The 21,326-nt window shown below is 43.0% G+C and overlaps 1 protein-coding gene across 1 annotated transcript in view; it reads right to left on the bottom strand.

The window, feature by feature from the left end:
- Window positions 1-21,326, bottom strand: part of LOC145401057 (uncharacterized) — a 601,394-nt gene that overhangs the window by 309,012 nt on the left and 271,056 nt on the right. The window contains exon 5 of the mRNA XM_080273430.1: window positions 17,328-17,438. Within this exon, the coding sequence (XP_080129556.1) occupies window positions 17,328-17,438 (111 nt within the window). The remainder of the gene's footprint in view (window positions 1-17,327; window positions 17,439-21,326) is intronic.

Here is a 21,326-nt window from a genome sequence, read left to right on the forward strand (position 1 = left end):
CTCTCTCCATTCTCTGGTCAAAAAGCTTTATGCCTCTATAATTTCCTCTTTCCAGGGCATCACCCTTCCCTTAGTACAGTACCATCATGTCCAACACGCGTTAGTCCAGCACGATTCATGTCCAGCACGGAGAGCAAATAATCAGTATTATTTAATACGATTTAATTACTGCAACACGAGTGTGTTAGCATAACATGCACAGAGCTCCGAGAAGTGGGCGAAATCCGCAGAGTTCACCTCTAGCACGATCACCCCCGGTCCAACACGGTCATACTGGACATTCCCATGATGATGATAGCCAATGAAAACTTCTGATCAAGTAGCCTTCCCCGCCCGCTATCGTGACGTGATCATGATGCTGCCCAATTAAAAACGCTTCTGCTGTCACGTGATGTTTTGTTTAAATTTCTCCCGCCACAGCGCCACTCAGTAGCATAATTCACATTGGAAGGTGCTTTTTTCTTGCTGTATTTTCTGCCCTTGTTACTGCATTTTACTCTGCTCACGATGCCTAGGAAGCCTTCTGAAAACCCCAAGAAGTGTCGGCACCTCCCTCAGGCCACCAAGCTAGAAAGCATCGAGAGGAAGAAGACAGGGGAGAGGAAAGTTGACATTGCCAAGGCCTACAACATGAATGAAGCCAACGTGAGGACCATAATAAAAAACCAAGACAAGATCCTGGCAGCAGTGAAGGCTTACAGAGTGCTAGGACAGGCAGAAGCAGGACCTTCCATGGCTGTGGACGAAGATAGTGATTCTGAGTGTGATTTTGAAGGATTTATGAGGGAGGTTGAGGAGGAGCAGCAGCCATTACCCGCTAGTGACGCCAGCAGCCATCCTCCGGGGACCTAGTAGGACTACCTACAGCCTTGGATACCACCTTCCATTCCCAGCAAGCCCACCAACACTATCGTAAAAGGTTAGTTATCATTCACAGCACAGTACCATTTATTATAATTACAACAGTACCAATATATGTATAGGTATATGGTAGGTATTTAGGGTGACTTTTCCTAGGGTTGCTGACATAATTCATTTTTCCCCATGAGCTCTATTGTTTGTCCAACACGTTTTTGGTCCAACACGTGGCCCATGCATGACAATATTACCGTGTTGGACGCGAGGGTACTGTACATATTTACAATTACACTCTTCAGCCAATCATTTGGGACAACACACTCATATATAATCATTTTTATCAGGTCAGTGACTAACATCATTCCTATATCTCCTGAAGCTTTCAACATTTCAGCAGTCAACCCAGACACATCTGCTGCCTTCCCCACCTGCTTCCTGCCTATTGCCCTGCTCACAGTAGCAGTGTCAATCAAAGGCCAAGGGCCAAACACTGGATCTGCTGGCTCCAAACCTTCCCTGTCCCAGTCAAACTCCTCATTCAACAACCGGCTGTAATGCTCTCTCCATATGCCTTTAATATTCTCACTATTCACCACAACCCTTCCTTCATCATTCCTCACACACTGCTCATCTAGAAAAGATAATTTCTAAATCCATCCCTGTCTGCCCTGTCAAACTGCCACCTAGTCACCCCAACTGGTTCAGAATGGAGAGGCTTGGGGAAATTGATGAATGAAGCTCTGGTGAGATCGTGGTCAGAGAAACCAAGTAGCAATGGTACCTATATAAAGTACTAAAGTGGGTTCTTTATCAAAAATAGGTTCAAGAGACAGGTACACTAATTCCTGTAAGACCCAGACACTCAAGTCCCAGACACTCCAAGCCCAAGACATTTTGGGCTCGGGTCCTCAGACACCAAATATGGCCAAAAAACATAAAAAAAAAAAAAAGACGTGTTTTCATCCCTAGTTTAAATTTGCCGCACGGTGACGAACAGCTGTGTTTTGGTAAGTAGTCCTCCAACGTCCGCTACAGCGCCCCCGCATCCTCCCCACTTCCCGCCTTCCTACCGTCGTGACTGCACACTTGTCGCTATAGCTGCCCACATGCTCACTTTTGTGGTGGTGCCCTATCTGTTGCAGGCCCTGCTGTTCCTCTGCTGCCTCTTACTCATACGTGTGATGATGGCCCCGCCACCCAAGATGAGGAAACGAGTGGTTCTGACTCCGGAGAAGAAGAGGGAGATATTGGAGAAGGTGGACGTGGGATGGTTGACTTCCCGCATCCTCCGTGAATTCAACCTGGCCCACACTACCTTGTTTGATATCAAGAAACCCTGGGACAAACTCACCCAGTACATGGCAAACTTCGAACTGAAGACCAAACGCAACGTGCAGTGGAATATTATGTACCCTCCCAGGTTTGCAGAAGTCAACCGCTCCACGCTGATTTGGTATCATCAACAACATGCTGCTGGTGTGCTGGTGCGTGGAGCGGAGCTGAAGGCTGCCACAGAGAAGTTCGTAAGGTTACATGACTCCCCAGACTTCAAGGCATCCGAAGGGTGGCTCTTTGCCTTCAAACTATGGCATGGCCTTACTAACCAATAGGCCCATGGCGAAGCTTTGGATGCCAACAAGGATGGAGTGGAAGAGTTTTGGCAGAAGGTGAAGGGCTTGATCGACAGGGAGAGCCTCACTCTCGGTCAAGTCTCCAACGCTGACAAAACTGGTCTCTTCTATTGCTTGCTGCCAACAAACACCCATACAGAGGAGATGGAGAAGTGTGTACCTGGACGCAAGCTCTCAGATATCTGCTTTGTGTTGTGCCAATGCTACCGGCATGCACCAGCTCAAGCCCGTTATTGTTGGCTGTGCAAAGCAGACTCGGTGCCTTCGTGGGTTGATTGATGTCCTTCCTGTCGTTTGGTACCATTCTGTGAAGGTTTGGTTCACAGCCAAGATCTTCAAAGACTGGTTTCACCAGCATTTCGTCAAGGAGGTCATCCATTATCAGACGAACACACTGGGAATCCCACGTAACCAGGTAAAGGCTCTCCTTCTTCTGGACAATACACATGAGCATCCGTCTGACAAGGAGTTGATGGCTGAGAATGGCCGCATTAGGTGCTTGCTCATGCCACCTAATACAACTGCTCTCATCCAACCAATGGACCAAGGAGTGATCATGACAACAAAAAGGCTGTACCGTTGGAAGTTCCTGGATTAGGTGATGGTTGTTCTTGAGAACAAGGACAAACACAGGGAGGGATGGAACACGCGAGGCCAGCAGACTGTGGAAAACCTTCGTCGCTACAACCTCAAGTCAACTGGGCCAGTGCATGGAGAGAAGTCCCTGTCAAGACTCTGGAATGTGGTTGGTCTCATCTGCTTCTCAGAGCCGATGAGGTGCATGACTTTCTAGGTTTTGACGTGGATGACTTCCACGCGCGTCTTCGTGTGGTTGGCGATGAAGTGGATGTGGATGAAGTGCATAAGTGGTGGATGACAACGAGGTTGAGCCTAGTTATCAGATCATGTCCGATATCAGGATCGTATCTTCTGTTGCTGATACTAGTACCCAGCTGGAAGATTTCAACAAGGACAGCGAGGATGATGTGGACTCCTCTCAGTGCGCCACTATACTCCAGTCATCCCCAGGGTGAGCGCACTCCAGGAGCACGTCGAGTTCGTTCTGGACTACCTGGAACACCTGGACTGTGACAGGGAGATGGGGCCCTTGGGACTGCACACTTTTAGGCAGTGCATCATCAATCGCCAGAATCGCCGTTCCTTACGTCAATCAACCACTGACACCTTTTTCTGGCCCGTTACCCTCGCCGTGCCCAGCCCTGGCTCCACACCACTACCTCACCAAGACCTGCCTTCTACCTCTGAGCCACAGCCCAGCACATTGGCCATGGTGAAGTCTCCACTGGACATAAGTTTGCGGCTGTCTTCAGAGTCATCTGTAGTGGGTACCCCATCACCATGTCACAGTGATGACCTGGGCCACCTACAACACCTACTCTCTGGCTCTGACAGTGAATAAACAGCAATAACTCACCACTAGACCACAAGGGAATTTACAGTGTTGTGCAGTGTTAAGAACAGACTGTGCAGTGTTAAAAAATTAGAAATCAGAGTGCAAAGGATTAACTGCAGAGTGAAACACTGGCGTGTTGAAACTGGCATGGCACAAGTAAGAAAAGAATGTGCAGTGTTAAGAAATTAGAATTCAGAGTGCAAAGGATTAAGTGCAGAATGCAACACTGGCGTGTTTCATGTGCAGCGCAGGTAAGAACAGAATGTGCAGTGTTAAGAAATTAGAATTCAGAGTGCAAAGGATTAAGTGCAGTGCAACACTGGATTACTGTATGTACTTCAAGTGCACCTTCACCACTGTCAAAGCCTGAGAGGAGGCGGGTTAATCTTTATGACAGCCACGGACATGTTGTAAGTACCCTGTACACTGCTAAATATTTTCCATACTCACTTCTAATTTCTCATTCACTGGTCCCTTTTCATTTATTTCATGGTTTCTGTCCCTTATTTGTGTCCAGAGAGTCTTAAATTGGTGCTGTGCAGGTCCAGTAGGGAGTTATTTAGGTGGTTTCAATAGTTAGGTTGGGTTAGGGCCAATAAGTACATCTCCAGGGACATTTTTTCCAAGTCCTGGAAAAAACCAAGTCCCGGGTATGCCTTTGGCTCTATTACATTGGATCTTGGAGGGATTACTGTATTCTGGTTGGTTGTTTTACCAGTTGCATGAGATTAAATTATTCAACAAACAGATAGTAGTCTAGACCAGTATCCTTAGTCCTGGTAGAATGCAATAACCATTCAACAAATCACCCAATACTGTTTTTTTCCTCTCTCTCTTTTTTTTCTTTTGTTTTTACAAAAGATGAACAGAGGAAGGAAAACAAATTAAATAATAAATTATTCATCAAAAATCTGTAACATTTGGACTTGAACTGTTGTTGGTTGAAGTTTGAGGGGAAACTATTTTGGGGAAGCGAGTTCCAAAGAACTGCAGTTCGGGGAATGAAAGAATTTTGATAAGCAGAAGTTCTGCAATATGGGAATGTAAGTGTGTGGCAGGTGGTGGTGACCATCATCCATTCACTTGATGTAGTGCTGCCTAATTCTTCCTTAGCCTTTATCATTCTTTTTCTGTGCCTGCCCTCCTCTCTTCTTATTTCTCCCATCTTTCCTGTCACTTCTCATTGCTTTTCTTTCCTTTACAGGTGACTTTAAATTGAGTAACAAGCCAAATGGTTTCCTGTAAGCCAAGAAACTGTTTACAACGCTGGGCGGTAACCACATAACCAAATCATACGTGCTCCCTACGTGTCAACAAGTGGGTTGGAGGAGGGTTTAGTGCCCCTCTCCGTAAAACAAATAACTCGAAGTCAAATGGCCACTCCTTACAGGAGTATGGCGTCTGGCAATAGATAGGCAGACAGATAGACAGTCCAGTCATCGGCATACACCAGATGCCCATGTAGCACAGGGGAAGGTGTGGAGAGATGACACAGTGGATGCAACTTTATCTGAGCATTTGCTGTAAAAATATCTGTAAAATAATGCGAGGGAGGCAACATTCCTTCTTACTTGTAGGAGAGGTAATTTATTTGTAATTGTAGGGTTGTTAATAATTCTTACAGCTTTGTTCTGAATTTTGTGTAGTTATTTAGTGTAATAGGAAAAGTGTACGGCAGGATACTTATTGACAGAGTTAGGGAAAGAACAGAGGAATTAGTTGGAGAAGAGCAGGGAGGCTTTAGTAAGGGAAGAGGTTGTATAGATCAGATATTCACTCTTAGATCCTTAGTGGAAAAGTTTCAAGAGAAGGGAAAGGAGTTGTATACGGCTTTCATGGATTTGGAGAAAGCATATGACAGGGTGGACAGACAAGGATTGTGGAAAGTATTAAGAATATATGGAGCAGATGGGAAGTTGTTGAATGTTGTGAAGAGCAAGGGGTGGCCATTTGACTTTGAGTTATTTGTTTTATGGGGAGGGGCACTAATCCTCCACCAACCCACTTGCTGACAAGTAGGGAGCATGTATGGTTTGGTTATATGGTTACCACCCAGTGGTGTAAATCGTTTCTTGGCTTACAGGAAACCATTTGGCTTGTCACTCAGTGTAATGCCACCTGTAAAGGAAAGAAAAGCAAACTGAAGTGACAGGAAAGATGGGAGAAATAGGAAGAGAGGAGGGCAGACACAGACAAAGAATGATAAAGACTAAGGAAGAAGTAGGCGCACTTCATCATGTGAGTGGATGATGGTCGCCACCACCTACAACATATGTGGTACCAATTTATGAGGGAGGAAACAGGGATGAACTCCTGAATTATAGACCAGTGTCCCTAACCAGCATGGTCGGAAAATTGTGCGAGAGAATCCTGAAAGATAATAGGATAAAATATCTGGAAGAGATTAATATTTTGGCTGAATGTCAGTTTGGATTCAGAAGTGGAAGGTCATGTGTTTCCAACTTGCTGAGCTTTTACTCAAGAGTGATTGACGTGCTACAGGACAGAGACAGTTCGGTGGATTGTGTGCATTTATATTTGGAGAAGGCCTTTGACAAGGTACCCCATAAAAGGTTAATGTGGAAACTAGAACATATAGGAGGACTGAAGGGGAACCTCCTGGAATGGATGACAGGGAACCTCCTGGAATGGATGACAGACTTTCTGAGAGACAGACAAATGAGGACAATAATAAAGGATAGGATGTCTGGATGGAGAGAAGTAACAAGTGGAGTCTCACAAGGCTCGGTCTTGGGGCCAGTAATGTTCCTGATTTATGTAAATGATATGGTAGATGCAGTGAACAGTCATGCATGTCAGTTTGATGATGATGCAAACATCTTGAGGAAGGTAGAGGTTGAGGAGGATTGTAAAATGCTGCAGGAGGATCTGGATAGGATACATGATTGGAGCTGGATATGGGAAATTAAATTCACTGCAAAGAAATATAAAATATTGGAAATGGGTAAAAGTACCAAGAGACCATCACTGAATTATTTGATGGGTAATGAACCAATCACAAAAGCGAGAGAAGAGAAAGATTTGGGAGTGCTGGTCCAGGATAGTTTGTCACCTGAAAAACATATTAACAAGATAGTTAGAGAGACATATAAACTCTTGACTAACATAAGAGTAGCATTTCATTATATGGATGAGGAGATGATGAAAAAATTGATAGTGGCCATGATCCACCCCAGGTTAGAATATGCAGCAGTAGTGTGGTCCCCACACAAGAAGAATGATATAAACAAGATTGAGAGATTACAAAGAACAGCAACCGAGATAGTCCCCAGTCTGGCAGATGTCGTACAGAGAGAGAGGCTGGAAAAGCTGAATTTGCCTTCTTTAGAGGAAAGGAGAAAGAGAGGCGACATGATTGCAGTGTTCAGGACCATGGTGGGAGTAGATAAAATTGACAGAGGTCTGTTTGTATGGGATAAGAGGGTGACAAGAGGACATGGAATGAAATTGAAGAAGCCAAGCTGCTTGAGGGATATCAAAAAATATAGTTTTCCTTATAGATGTATAGACCTGTGGAATAGCCTGGACAAAGAGATCGGCCAGTCTAAAAACTTAAACGAGTTTAAAGTTAAATTCGACTTATTAAGAAACAGCGATGGAAACCCACGAGCATAGTACATTTCGTGTATATCACAATTAGGTATATTAGGTAAATACTTAAATATTTGGAACGACTTAGACAAAGAGGTGGTGCATGAGAAAAACATTCATGTGTGTAAAGGTAGACTCGATAAATGTGGATATAGAGACAGGACAACACGAGCATTGCTCAATTCCTGTATACTACAAATAGGTAAATACAAATAAGTAAATACACACACACACACACACACACACACACACACACACAGGTAATGACAGAACAAAGGAAGAATATAAAAGAACAAGAAATGAATACACAAGAATACGTAGAGAAGAAGAAAGGAATTTTGAAAAAGGTATAATTGACAAATGCAAGGATGAACCCAAACTGTTTTATAGATTTGTTAATGGCAAACTGAAACAAAAGGAAGGAATCACCAAACTGAAAGTAGAAGGAGAGGTCTTTAAGGATGCGGCAATGCAAGCAGAAATAATGAACAAACGTTTCCAGTCAGTTTTCACTAAAGAAAAGGAGTTTGTGGAAAGGGAGGGAGTGATGAGAAATGTTCCGGTGATGAAAGATATAAAAGTGGAGGTACAGGAAGTGTATAAATTACTGGAAACTCAAGATGTAAGGAAAGCCCCAGGACCTGATGGAATTTCTAATTGGGTTCTGAAGGAATGCAGAGAACAACTGGCGGATAAAATTCACAGCTTAATCGTATGCTCACTGGAAGAGGGGAAAGTGCCAAAAGAATGGAAAAGGGCAAATGTGGTACCAATTTACAAGGGAGGAAACAGGGAAGAACCCCTGAATTATAGACCAGTGTCTCTAACCAGCATGGTCGCAAAATTGTGTGAGAGAATCCTGAAAGACAGATGGATAAAATATCTGGAAGAGATGAATATTTTGGCTGAATGTCAGTTTGGATTCAGAAGTGGAAGGTCATGTGTTTCTAACTTGTTGAGCTTTTACTCAAGAACGATTGATGTGATACAGGAGAGAGATGGTTGGGTGGATTGTGTGTACTTAGACTTAGAGAAGGCCTTTGACAAGGTACCTCATAAGAGACTAATGTGGAAACTAGAATATATAGGAGGACTAAAGGGGAAACTTCTGGAATGGATGAGAGACTTTTTGAGAGACAGACAAATGAGAACAGTAATAAAGGAAAAGATGTCTGGATGGAGGGAAGTAACAAGTGGAGTCCCTCAAGGCTCAGTGTTGGCGCCAGTAATGTTCCTGATTTACGTAAATGATATGGTAGATGGAGTGAACAGTTATGCAAGTCTGTTTGCTGATGATGTAAAGATCTTGAGGAAGATAGAGGTTGAGGAGGATTGTAAAATACTGCAGGAGGATTTGGATAGGATACACAATTGGAGCCGGACGTGGGAAATGAAATTTAATGTAAAGAAATATAAAATATTGGAAATGGGTAAAAGTACCAGGAGACCATCACTGAATTATTTTTTGGGTAATGAATTAATCACAAAAAGGACAGAAGAGAAAGATTTGGGAGTGCTGGTCCAAGATAGTTTGTCACCAGAAAAGCACATTAACAAGATAGTTGGAGAGACTTATAAACGCTTGACTAACGTAAGAGTAGCATTTCATTATATGGATGAGGAAATGATGAAAAAATTGATAGTGGCCATGATCCGCCCCAGGTTAGAATATGCAGCGGTAGTGTGGTCCCCACACAAAAAGAAAGATATAAACAAGATTGAGAGAATACAAAGAACAACAACCAAGATGGTCCCCAGTCTGACAGACCTGTCATAGAGAGAGAGGCTGGAAAAACTGGATTTGCCTTCGTTAGAGGAAAGGAGAAAGAGGGGAGACATGATTGCGGTGTTCAGGACCATGGTGGGAGTAGATAAAATTGACAAAGAAGATCTGTTTGTATGGGATAAAAGAGCAACAAGAGGACACGGAATGAAATTGAAAAAGTCAAGCTGCTTGAAGGATATCAAGAAATATAGCTTTCCTTACAGAAGTATAGACTTATGGAATAGCCTGGACAAAGAGATCGTCCAGTCTAAAAACTTAAACGAGTTTAAAGCTAAATTCGACTTATTGAGAAACAGCGACGGAAACCCACGAGCATAGTACATTCCGTGTATATCACAATTAGGTATATTAGGTAAATATCTAAATATTTGGAATGACTTAGACAAAGAGGTGGTGCATGAGAAAAACATTCATGTGTGTAAAGGTAGACTTGATTAATGTGGATATGGAGACAGGACAACATGAGCACTGCTCAATTCCTGTATACTACAAATAGGTAAATAGGTAAATACACACACACACACACACACACACACACACACACACACACACACAAATAGGTAAATACACACACAAGAGACAAGCAAAGGTGGGGGGATGGATAGGGAGACAACCAGGGGTGGGGAAGGGCAGGGGGACAGGGAGGGAAACATGCCTGGCAATGCTGAGTGTGGTGGGGAATGGAGGAGGGATGGAACGAGAGAAGAGAGGGGATGCAGGAATGATGAGAGGACCGAGAGAGCCTCGTATCAAACCCAGGGAAGCGGGGCGTCAGTCTAGTGAGGCAAAGGACATTCAGATTATTTGTACTGTGAGAATGTTCCCCTATTTCTTGTGTTCAGTCTAGCGAAGCGCTGATTAACGATATGCCAGATAACAGGGTATGGGTGTACAGGGCAAAATCTAGGTCTCAGAGACGTTTACTACATAACCCAAACTGCACTGAAAGGAAGAATATGAAACTTAAGGTGGCAAATCAGATGAAGATGGAAAACAAGGACATCATAGGTGAGCAGTGTGTGAAGAATGATGAAGGAAAGGTAGTGGTGAACAGTGAGGATATTACAGATGCCTGGAGTGAGCATTATAACTGGTTGCTGAATGATGAGCTTGACTGAAATAAAGAAGGTTTGGAGTCAGCAGATCCAGTGTTTGGCCCTTGGAGTTTGACTGATGCTGCTACTGTGAGCAAGACAATAGACAGGATGCAGCTGGGGAAAGCAGCAGGTCTTTCTGGGTTGACTGCTGACATGCTCAAGGCTCAGGCGATACACGAGTGGGTTTACTTTCTGATTTGAAAAATACAATTATACATGAGTGTGCTGTCCCAGATGGCTGGCTGAAGAGTGTAACTGTAAATGTGTACAAGAGGAAGGGTGATTCCCTGGAAAGAGAAAATTATAGAGACATAAAACTTTTGGATCAGATAATGAAGGTAATGGAGACAGAGTCCTAGAAGGTATGATCAGGGAACGAGTGAATATAATGAGATGCAATTTTGGTTTATGCCAGGCAATGAGACCACTGAAGCCATATTCATTGTCCAACAGCTTCAGGAAAACTATACAGAAAAGAAAAGAGATTTGTACTTTTGCTTTTGTTGATGTGGGGATGACCTTTGACAGAGTCCCTTGGGAGGTGGTGAAGTGGGCAAAGAGAATGCCTGGGACTGAAGAGTGGCTGGTTAGAGTGGTTATGGCTATGTATGTGGGTGCTCTCACCCAGGTAAGAATGAATGGAGATTTGAGTGATGAGTTTTCCATAAATGTTGGCATGAATCAGGAGTCAGTCTTGAGCCCCTATTGTTTACCATGGTGCCTGAAGCCATCTCATGTGACATCAGAAATGGACTCCGCTGGAAGATGTTGTATGTTGATGACTTGGTGTTGATTGCAGAGAATGAAAGGAAGGCAGAGGAAAGATTTAGGAAATGAAGGGATGGTATGGGGCACAAGGGCTTGAGAGTAAATCCAAATAAAACAAAAGTGATGGTATCTTGGGCTGGTGGGAAAATGCAGTCAAAGAAGAGGGAGAATGGCCTTGTGTGGTGTGCCACATGGGCATGGGAAGTAATTTCATCTTTAGCACTATTTTTGGTAAGAGGGTGCATAAGGGATGTAATGGTATTAGAGGTAGACTGCATGATAATGCTGTTTTCATGTGTGCAGTGTGCTGAGGAGAGCATGTGGACACTGTCAGGCATAAAAGGATTGATCTTGATGGTGTCTCTTGAGTGTATGGAAGATTTTCTTTACTTGGGAGACATGTTATGTGCTGGAGATGGGGACAGAGCTAATTCTGTGGCTAGAGTGAGGAGTGGTTGGAAGAAGTTCAGGAAGTTTTTGCCTCACCTTACACTAAGAAGACTCCCTCTGTGCTAAGGGATCTTTGTATGTGAAATGTGTTAGGAGTGTAATGCTGCATGATAGTGAGACCTGAACAGTAAAGGAAGAGCATATTTGTAGGCTCAAATGTAGAGAAATGACAATGATCAGGAGGATGTGTTGTGCATCTTTAAACATGAGCCCAGGGGAGCTAGGTTTATGATTGAAGAGTTGAAGGGAAGGATGGGACTGGAGTGTGTTGGTGTTGTGAAGAGAAGGGATAGATTGAGATGATGTGGGCATGTGGAGAGGATGGGGGATGACAATAGGGTGCAGAAAGTGAGATGTGTAAACATTGGGGGTAAGCTTGTGAGAGGCAGGCCAAAAAAGACCTGGCACGAGGTTACAGTGTGAACTCATAGATAAAGGGACTGAATAGGGTGGCTGACAGAAATCGAGCAGCATGGACAGCTGCCACTAGGTGACCAACGCTGACACATGCAAGCATGTTGGAGCCTTTATAAACATGCAAACAAACAAAATAACAAACTCCTAGTTTCAACTGTCTCCTGTGCAGTAGTCCACTCAGACATGTATACGACCCCAGTGTTTATTCCAAGATTCCATACATCCCTGGAAGTCCTCAAGCATGATTCTGGTATGCACCTCCTGCGATTCTACCTTGATCTCCTCAATCGTGTCAAAATGACACCCTTTCAGCCGGAATTTCATCTTGGGGAACAGGAAAAATTTGCAGGGGATGAGATCAGGTAAAAAGGGAAGATATATAAGAAATGACTGTTATCTTTCTGGAAGCCAGGAACTGCGAAACAACAAATGATGTGTGGAGAGGTGCACTGTCATGGTGGAGAACCCAGTCGTTGTTCTTCCACCTGTCTGGACGCATGCGTTCAAAACCTCACAGTAAAACTCGCCATTTACAGTCTGACCAGTGGGGAGAAATTCCATGTGGACAATGCCTTGGATGGGGAAAAAAAAAAAAAAAACTTCTTACTGATGCAAACTTGACATGTTTTTTGTGGCCGAGGTGAATTTGGAGACTTCCAATGTGATAACTGCTGCTTTGTCTCAGGGTCATAACCATAAACCCACGATTCATCACAAGTTATGATATTGGAGATGAAGCTGGGATCGTCTCTGGCTTGATCTTTGAGCTCTCTGCTGTAAACTGCATCACAGTGTTTTCTGGTCATTACTCAGCAATCTCGGAACAGATTTTGCAGCAATGGGTCTCATGTTCAAAACATGTGACAATATGCACTGAATGGTCCTATATGACAATCCTAAAATCTCACAAACATCATGGATAGTTTGCATATGGTCTGCATGGATAGCCTCATGCACTTTTGTGATGTTTCTCGGTGTCGTACTTGTTGACGGTTGTCCAGAATGCTTATCACAATCAACAGACATTTGTCCATCCTAGACGCATTTGTACCACAAAAAAGTTTTGCTTTGGCTCACAGCATTATCACCAAACACTTCTTTGTGCATTAAGTGGGTTTCTGGAGCATTTTTCTTTTTTTTATGATAAAGCTAAATATGATGCAGTCTCTGCTCCTTAAAATCCGCCATTTCAGCTGGAGATAAAATTGCGGAACAGCTAAAACATAACCTTACAAAATGACCTTAAAAAACTGCATGTAACCCAAGAGCAGGCCTCTCAGCTTGCCTGCTGTTTGCACAAAGGCTCACACAGGGTACTGCTCAACTCTTCTAATGGCGAAATACTACATCTGGTTCGTGCATGATATTCAAATTCCCCAATCTTTTGGGTAGCACCTCTTATTTACTGTCAATAAACTCCTATTTTAGTTTCCTGGATTACTGTTATAACGAAATATTGTCACAGCTATTTACAGTAACCCAACCAATCTCAAGCTGGACTCATTTGAACTACAAGACTGGCTTCTTAATTTTTTATTCTGCATTTCTGTCCCAAAATAATCAACACTGTTTATTAGCAATTATTCACACCTGAACCACCAAGACCATGAAAGTAGGATAACAAATTTGAGAATGGATGCAGTGAATGACAATTACATGGGTGTCAATACATATAACTGATGTTAAACATGCACAGTTTTTAGTTTTCAAAAAATGTAATTTTCTAAAAGCATCTTGGTCCCAACCATTTTAGATTTGGGGAACTGCACTATAACACAATGTGCTAGGCAGCAGGAGTGCCACATCCTTATGCCAATGCAAAGGAGGAATGTCCCCTCATTATGTACTCTATTTTTCCCCTACTATAACAAAAGAGGAAAACCTAGGTAGTACAATATTCTTTCTTCATTATCTTCAATCATACATTTCAAATCTATCTATCTATCTATCCACTGCCAGATGCTTTAATCCCATAAGGGGTGGCCACAAACAAACTGCCTACATGTCGCTCTGTCCCCTGCCATTTCACTGCCCTGCTCCCAGCTCACACCCCCTTCTCTCAAATACCTCTCCACTCCATCCCTCCATCTCATCCTTGCCCTCCCCCTCCCTCCACCTCACTCACATACAATCTCCTCATCAGTCTCTCACTCTCCATCCTCTCCACATGGCCAAACCACATCAGTGTGTTTCTCCTAAAGCCTCCTACCACATCCACATCCACACCACAATGCGCCTTCACTTCCTCATTTATCAGTCTGTCTCTCCATGTGACTCCACATGCTACTCTCAAATAACTCATTTTGACTGCTCTCACTCTTGACGTCTGTCCCTCCAACAACGTCCAAGCTTCACTTCCATACGTCAGAGTTGGTATCACAATACTGTTGTGTAATAACTTTTCCACAGCCATGCTCATTTCTCTGTTTCTCATCACTGCTTTCATGGAACCAGTAACCTTTCTTCTGTGTTGCACCCTTTTATGCACTTCACCCACTAAACTTCCATCCTTACTCATCACACTACCCAAGTACTTAAACATACTCACATTTTCCATTTCCACCTCCTCCAACCTCATAGTACAATCACTGACTTCAGTCCTCTTGAAGAACATAACTTTACTCTTCCCCATATTCACCCATACATTCTGTTTCTTATACACTTTCCCAAACTCAACCACATAGCCTTGCAGCTCCCCTTCATCTTCACTTAACAATATGGTATCATCTGCAAACAGTACAGGGAGTTTCCAAACACTGCCCTCTCTCATTAGGGACACTCCAACATCCACTGCATTACGGTATCTCTTTCATAACCCCATCCACATACAGACTGAACAACCATGGAGACATGACACATCCCTGTTTCAATCTGACCTTCAAAAAGAAAAATTCACTCAGTTCAATATCCACAATCACTGCAGCCTTAGCACTATCATTCATATTCTTGGTGGCATTCAGCAACTTCTTATCTGCTCCATATATTCTTAATACTCTCCACACTCCTTGTCTATCCACCCTGTCATATGCTTTCTTCAAAGCCATGAAGGCCACATATAACTTCTTTCCCTTCTCTAGAGACTTTTCCACTGAAGATCTAAGAATGAATATCTGATCTACACAACCTATTCCTTTCCTAAATTCTCCCTATTCTTCTCCAACTAATTCCTCTGTTATTTTCCTAACTATGTAAATAAGTGTCCTACCATATACTTTTCCTATTACACTAAGAAGACAAATGCCTCTATGATTATCACACACTTCTTTTTCCCCTTTTCCTTTGTACAACGGAATAATTATACCCGACTTCCAATCCTCCAGGACTCTACCTTCCTCCCAGGCCAATCTGCACATCTTCCACATCCATTCTACTACTATCTCTCCCCAATGCTTCAGCATTTCACCACACACTCCATCAATTCCTGGGGCTTTCTCCATTTTGACTTTCTTCACTCCTTCCACAACTTCCATCCTACTGATTTCTTCCTCTATTCTCACAACCCTCCTTCTCCCAGCCATTCCCCAGCCACTTATACTCACATTACCTTCATCCTCTGTGTTCAACAGTTCCTTAAAGTATTCTCTCCATCTGCTCACTTCTTCTCCCTTCTCCACCAGTAATCTATCATTTTTATCTTTCACTCCCCAACTAACTTCTCTGACACCCTGTCTAACTCTTTTTACCTCTTTCCACAACATTTTCTTACAGTCACTCCACTTTACACTCAAATTCCTTCCAAATTCCTCATCCACTCTCTTCTTACTCTTTCTTACTAATCTCTTCACCTCTCTCTTCCTCTCTACATATAACTCTCTCTTCCGGCTCTCAACTTCTTCGACGCCCCTGTTTCTCATCCACTCAATATAAGCTTTCCTCTTCTGTGCCACAGCCTGTCTTACATCTTCATTCCACCATGCTGTTCCCTGCACCCTTTTTCATCTTCTCTTCACCCCACACACCACCTCACATGCTGCACTGATTTCTTCCGTGAATATATTGCACACACCTTCCATGTACCCTACCTGCTCCAATCAATATTTACCCAATCACCCCTCCACTTCTCTCTTACATTCTGCCTTTTTTCCATCCACTTATAACCTTTCCACCCTCCTTGTATGAACTACTTTCTCTTGTTCTTCCCTTCTTGTATTTCTCCATTTCATATGGACCTTAATTCTCACCACCACCAAGTGGTGGTCAGAAAGTCCACTCCCCAAACCTCTATATGCTCTTGCATCCATCACACCTTCTCATCCTATCATCCACACACACATAATCAATCACTGCCTTCTGTTCATTCAGTTCACCACCCACTGTTCTTATCATTCGCCACTTATACCTGTGGATCATTTTGTACCTGAAGAGAGTATTGGCTATCAACAATCCCTTCCCGGCACAAATGTCCACTAAAGCACTGCCATTCTCATCCATCTCTGCAGGCACACCCCACTCACCAACTACTCCATCCACCTTCACATTCCCTACTTTTCCACTCATATCTCCAATCAAAAACTCTCTCTCATTCCTTTCAAACTTTTCCATGCATGCTTCCACATTTGTCCAAAACTCTTCTCTCACTTTGCTTGCACAATCTTCCGTTGGCACATACACGCACACAATTGCCCACATTTGTAGTTCAACTTTCAATCTTATCCACACAAACCTTGAGCCAATGGACCCATATTCTCTTATATTCTCCTTCCATCTGTTACTCACAACAATACACACTCCTTCTTTGGCCTTCTCATTCTCACCTACTTCCACATATATACCCCATCCATACTCCCATTCTCTCACGCTCTCACCTCTCCATTTAGTTTCAGTTAATCCATAAATATCCTCTTTACCTGGACAATCTCTCTCTCTTTCACCTCATCATTTGCACCCCTTACATTCCATGTCAAAATCCATACCATGTCCTTTGTTTGGTCCTTAGTCATCACCTTTTGGTCAGTGCTGGTCTGAGGCTTCTTGTTCATATTTTTTGTTAGTTGTTTTCCGGGGAGGGGAACTAACCCTCTGCCAACCCACTTATTGTCACTAGGGAATACATGTTGGTTGGTTATAAGGTTACCACGCAGCATTGTAAATGCTTTCCTGGTTTACAGGAAATCATTTGGCTTGCCACTCAGTGTACAGCTACCCTAAGAACAGAGTACTGTACCACTACACTAAGTGAGTGGATGATGGGCAACCCCACCTACCACCTACATTTAAAATCACTTATTAAAAAAAAAAAAAAAAAAAAAAAAAAAAAAAAATGCACGCACAACAAACTTCAATATGTCACTTACTGTTCATCTCTGAGACTCTCCTCAGCCTGAGCCAAACACTGCTGGAGAGCCATTACATCACGCTTGGCCTGTTCCTTCACCTTGCACAGCTGTAACTCTGATGACCGTACCCTGTACATGGAGGGAAGCAAACTTTAACCTTCATTTTGTCCAAATTTGCACACTGACAAAGGGTGGGCAGATCCACAGCATAGCTCTTTACATCATTAGGTACAAAAATCAACAGAGGTACAAAAAGGGGATGAATTTCCAGCTCCCAACTCCCACCCGTTTGCCCATCTTCATGACGCAAAGACTGCTATGTAACTGAATAGAGTGGCTTAAATGCTGGAGTGAGAAATGGAAAGGTGACAAGTTTGGCAGGTATAACTGCAGTCATTGTTCTTGTTGCTGCTTTACCATGGTCTGTCTGGCTAAGCACACCAAGCAACTGCAGGTAAGCAACTGCCCCTATAGGGTCATCCAATGGGTTCCCTGTATCATCATATTGTATCTGAGTCTTAGTGTGGTATGTGCTGTGCAGTACTCCATGATGTGGGTTATGCTATGTGGACTTATTCTAGAAGCAGGGCACATGTCATCTGTGACTTCCAACCTGAATAAAAACTGGTAACTGAAAAGGTCTGGGTGGTGTCCTGATCTAAATATAACCAGATGAACTTGATCAGTTCCATTTTAAGTGGCTTGTAATATAATGTTCTGATCAAGGTGTTGTATTGCCCTGCACATATTACTGTATGTAGATTCTGCTTCACTGCTAGTGCTGGAATGTGTGGAGGTAGGATGTTGTTGAAGAGGGTTTGATAATGTTTGTTTCATGATTGCTTTATGTGCCTAGCTGTGTTGCATAGGTCTGTTCTAATGATAGGGGTGCCGTGTATTAGTAATGGCTGCAATGCCTGGAAGGAATAGACATTCCAAACAACTGATTGTAATATTTACAGACAGATTCTATTTATTACTTAAAAAAAAAAAAAAAAAAAGTTTTTTGCTCTACACTCGCTTTTTCAAGCAACCCTGACCAAACGGCTCTGAGCCACTTACGACACCCCTGTGGCTTTTGAAATGGTCATGGGAATTATCCCAGACTCTTGAAAATCTAATAGATTGCATTGCTTCTTGTTCTCAGTAAAAATTCCTCATGAAGCATGCTGACCTTCTCACAAGGTCATCATTTTCTATACTCATTCAAATTATTATTATTATTTTTTTAATATGAAGAAGAAGGCACCAAAGGCCACAAGCCGGCAATAACTGTTCCTTCCAAAAGAAAAATAAAATACAAGAGAGAACCAAATCCAAGATCCATTCATTTTGAGATGCCTGGACACACTGCATATGAAAGACTGGAGATCACAGGAAACAGGAAATATAGACAGAGGGAGACAGTTCCAGAGTTGGCCTGTTGCATAAATGAAGGACTGGGAGTAACGGTTAACTCTTGCATTAGAGAGTTGGACAGAAAAGGGATGAAAGTTTGTTGCTAGACAGGTACAACGCGCCTGTCGAAGAGGTGGAGGAATGTATGCAGACAGTTCAGAAGAGTAGTGACCATTGAAGTGGCGATAGAAAAGAGATAAAGATGCAACAGTGCGGCGAGGAGACAGAGGTTGTAGGGAGTCAGTAAGAGGAGGAGAGTTAACGAGACAAAAAGCCTTTGACTCCACCCTATTGAGAAGAGCTGTATGTGGGGACCCTCCCCACACATGAGAGTTGTACTCCACACAGGGGCGGATAAAACCCGTGTATAAAGTCAACAACTGTGCAGGGGTAAAGAAGGAATGGAGTCAGCTTAGCACACCTAATCTCTTGGAAGCAGATTTTACAAGAGATGTAATATGATCTTTCCAAGATAAGTCCCGAGTAAATGAAACCCCAAGCATGTTCAAAGATGATGCAGGATTAAGCTGAATATTATTACACAATAGTGGGTACACCTGTGGAAGATTTTGTCGGGTTGATGGGTGTAAGAACTGAGTCTATAATACATTAAAAACAACAAGATTATATTTTCCCCCGTCGGAGATACAAGCCAAGTCAGACATTAGGTGTGCCATAGCCTCATCCCTTGTTTGTTGAAGTAACTGCTGAGATGAGCGTTGCAGGATCCAAATGGAAAGGTGAAGGGTGGAGTCATCAGCGTATGAGTGGATAGGGTTAAATGTACAGCTTAGAAGGTCATCGATGAATAAAAGGAAGAGAGTTGGTGATAGGACAGAGCCCTGAGGAACACCACTGTTGATAGATCTAGGAGAAGAACGATGGCCGTCTATAACAGCGGCTATAGAACGACCAGAAAGGAAGCTAGAGATGAAGGCACAGATAGAAGGATAGAAACCGTAAGAGGGCAGCTTCAAAATTAAAGATATATGCCAGACTCGATCGAAAGCCTTTGAGATGTCAAGTGCCATGGCAAAGCTTTCACCAAAATCCTGAAAGGAGAATGACCAGGAGTCTGAAAGGTAGGTGAGAAGATCGCCAGTGGAGTGTCCCTGACGGACCCCATACTGACGACCAAAAAGAGAGTTGTGATAGGAAAGATGCTTTAAAATTTTTCTTTTAAGAATTGACTCGAAAACTGTTGAGATACAGGATGTTAAAGCAATTGGATGATAGTTAGAGGGTTGGGAATGGTCACCATTCTTTGGGACTGGCTGAATGAGAGCAAACTTCTAGCACGAAGGAAAGGTACAAGTTGACAGACAAAGACGAAAGAGTTTGCCTAGGCAGGGTGTAAGCACAGAAGCACAGTTCTTGAGAACAACAGGAGGGACTCCATCAAGCCCATATGCTTTGTTGGTATTGAGGCCTGTGATGGCAGAAAATACATCAGCTGAAGAAACTTTAATGTCAGCCATGAGGAAGTCAGAGGGGGGAAGTGATGGAGGAACAGCACCGGAATCATCTAAGGTGGAGTTGGAGGAGAAAGTCTGAGTGAAGAGATCTGCTTTATCAGTATAAGAAATAGCTACAGAGTCATCATAGTAGAAAAGAGGAGGGAAGGATGTTGTATGACAAAGTTGTATGTATAGTTGTATGACACCAAACCCTTCCCTGTATCCTCCTACTTTCTCTATACCCATTTCAGAGCCAAAGGTGGCTGTTGTGTATATGTATGCAACAACACATCATGGTCTCGTGTTCATGAACTTTAATCTTCTGAACTCTCTACCCTCTGGCCTTGCCTATCCTGTCATTCTTGGATTATATATATCTGTGCTGTTTACTTATCCCTTAATTCTACACTGAAAAATTCTTTGACAATCTTACTTCTAAGATGTAACACATACTATCAGTTTCTCTTTTCTCTGAAATCTCCATTCAAGGTGATTTCAATGTCCACCACCACCTCTGGCTCTCCTCTCCTGTCACTGATCCTCCTCGTGAACAAGCCTACATCTTTACTATCCTCAATGGCCTAGAGCAGCTTGCACAGAACCCTAGCCGTATTCCTGACCACCTTCGAGAGTGTTCCAATATACTTGACCTCTTTCTTACAACTAATCCTTCTGCTTTGGCTGTTAATCTTTTCTCTCTGGTGGGCTCTGTCAATCACAGCCTTATCACCTTAGCCTGTCCTATCACTCTAGTAAGGCCTGTGGACCCTCCCAAGAAGCAGCAACTGTGGCACTTTGGAGATGCTGACTGGGTGGCCCTGAAGCAGTACTTTGATTTTCTCTGGAATGATTGTTGCTTCAAAGTCCAAAAGCCATCTGAGTGTGCTTTGTGCATTACAGAGGTTATTATCTTGGGCATGAAAGCATACACTCTTTTCTCTTATCCTGTGACTAATGCAAAAAAAAAATTGGCTTAAACACACTTATTCTAATGCTGTCTACAACATGGAGACTGCCTACAAAAGGTATTGGAGCCAACCCATCCCTGAATCTCACCTCTTCTGTTTCTGCTTGGAATTCTGCTAAGTCTGTTCTTCGCTCTTCTAAAAATAATTTTATTTGTACCAAAACTCTGAACTCTCCAACTCAAATTCTTCCAGCT

The sequence above is a fragment of the Coenobita brevimanus genome, chromosome 54 (genome assembly GCF_032717465.1).
Source record: "Coenobita brevimanus isolate Jiangsu-jjx chromosome 54, ASM3271746v2, whole genome shotgun sequence".
NCBI classification, from domain to species: domain Eukaryota; kingdom Metazoa; phylum Arthropoda; class Malacostraca; order Decapoda; family Coenobitidae; genus Coenobita; species Coenobita brevimanus.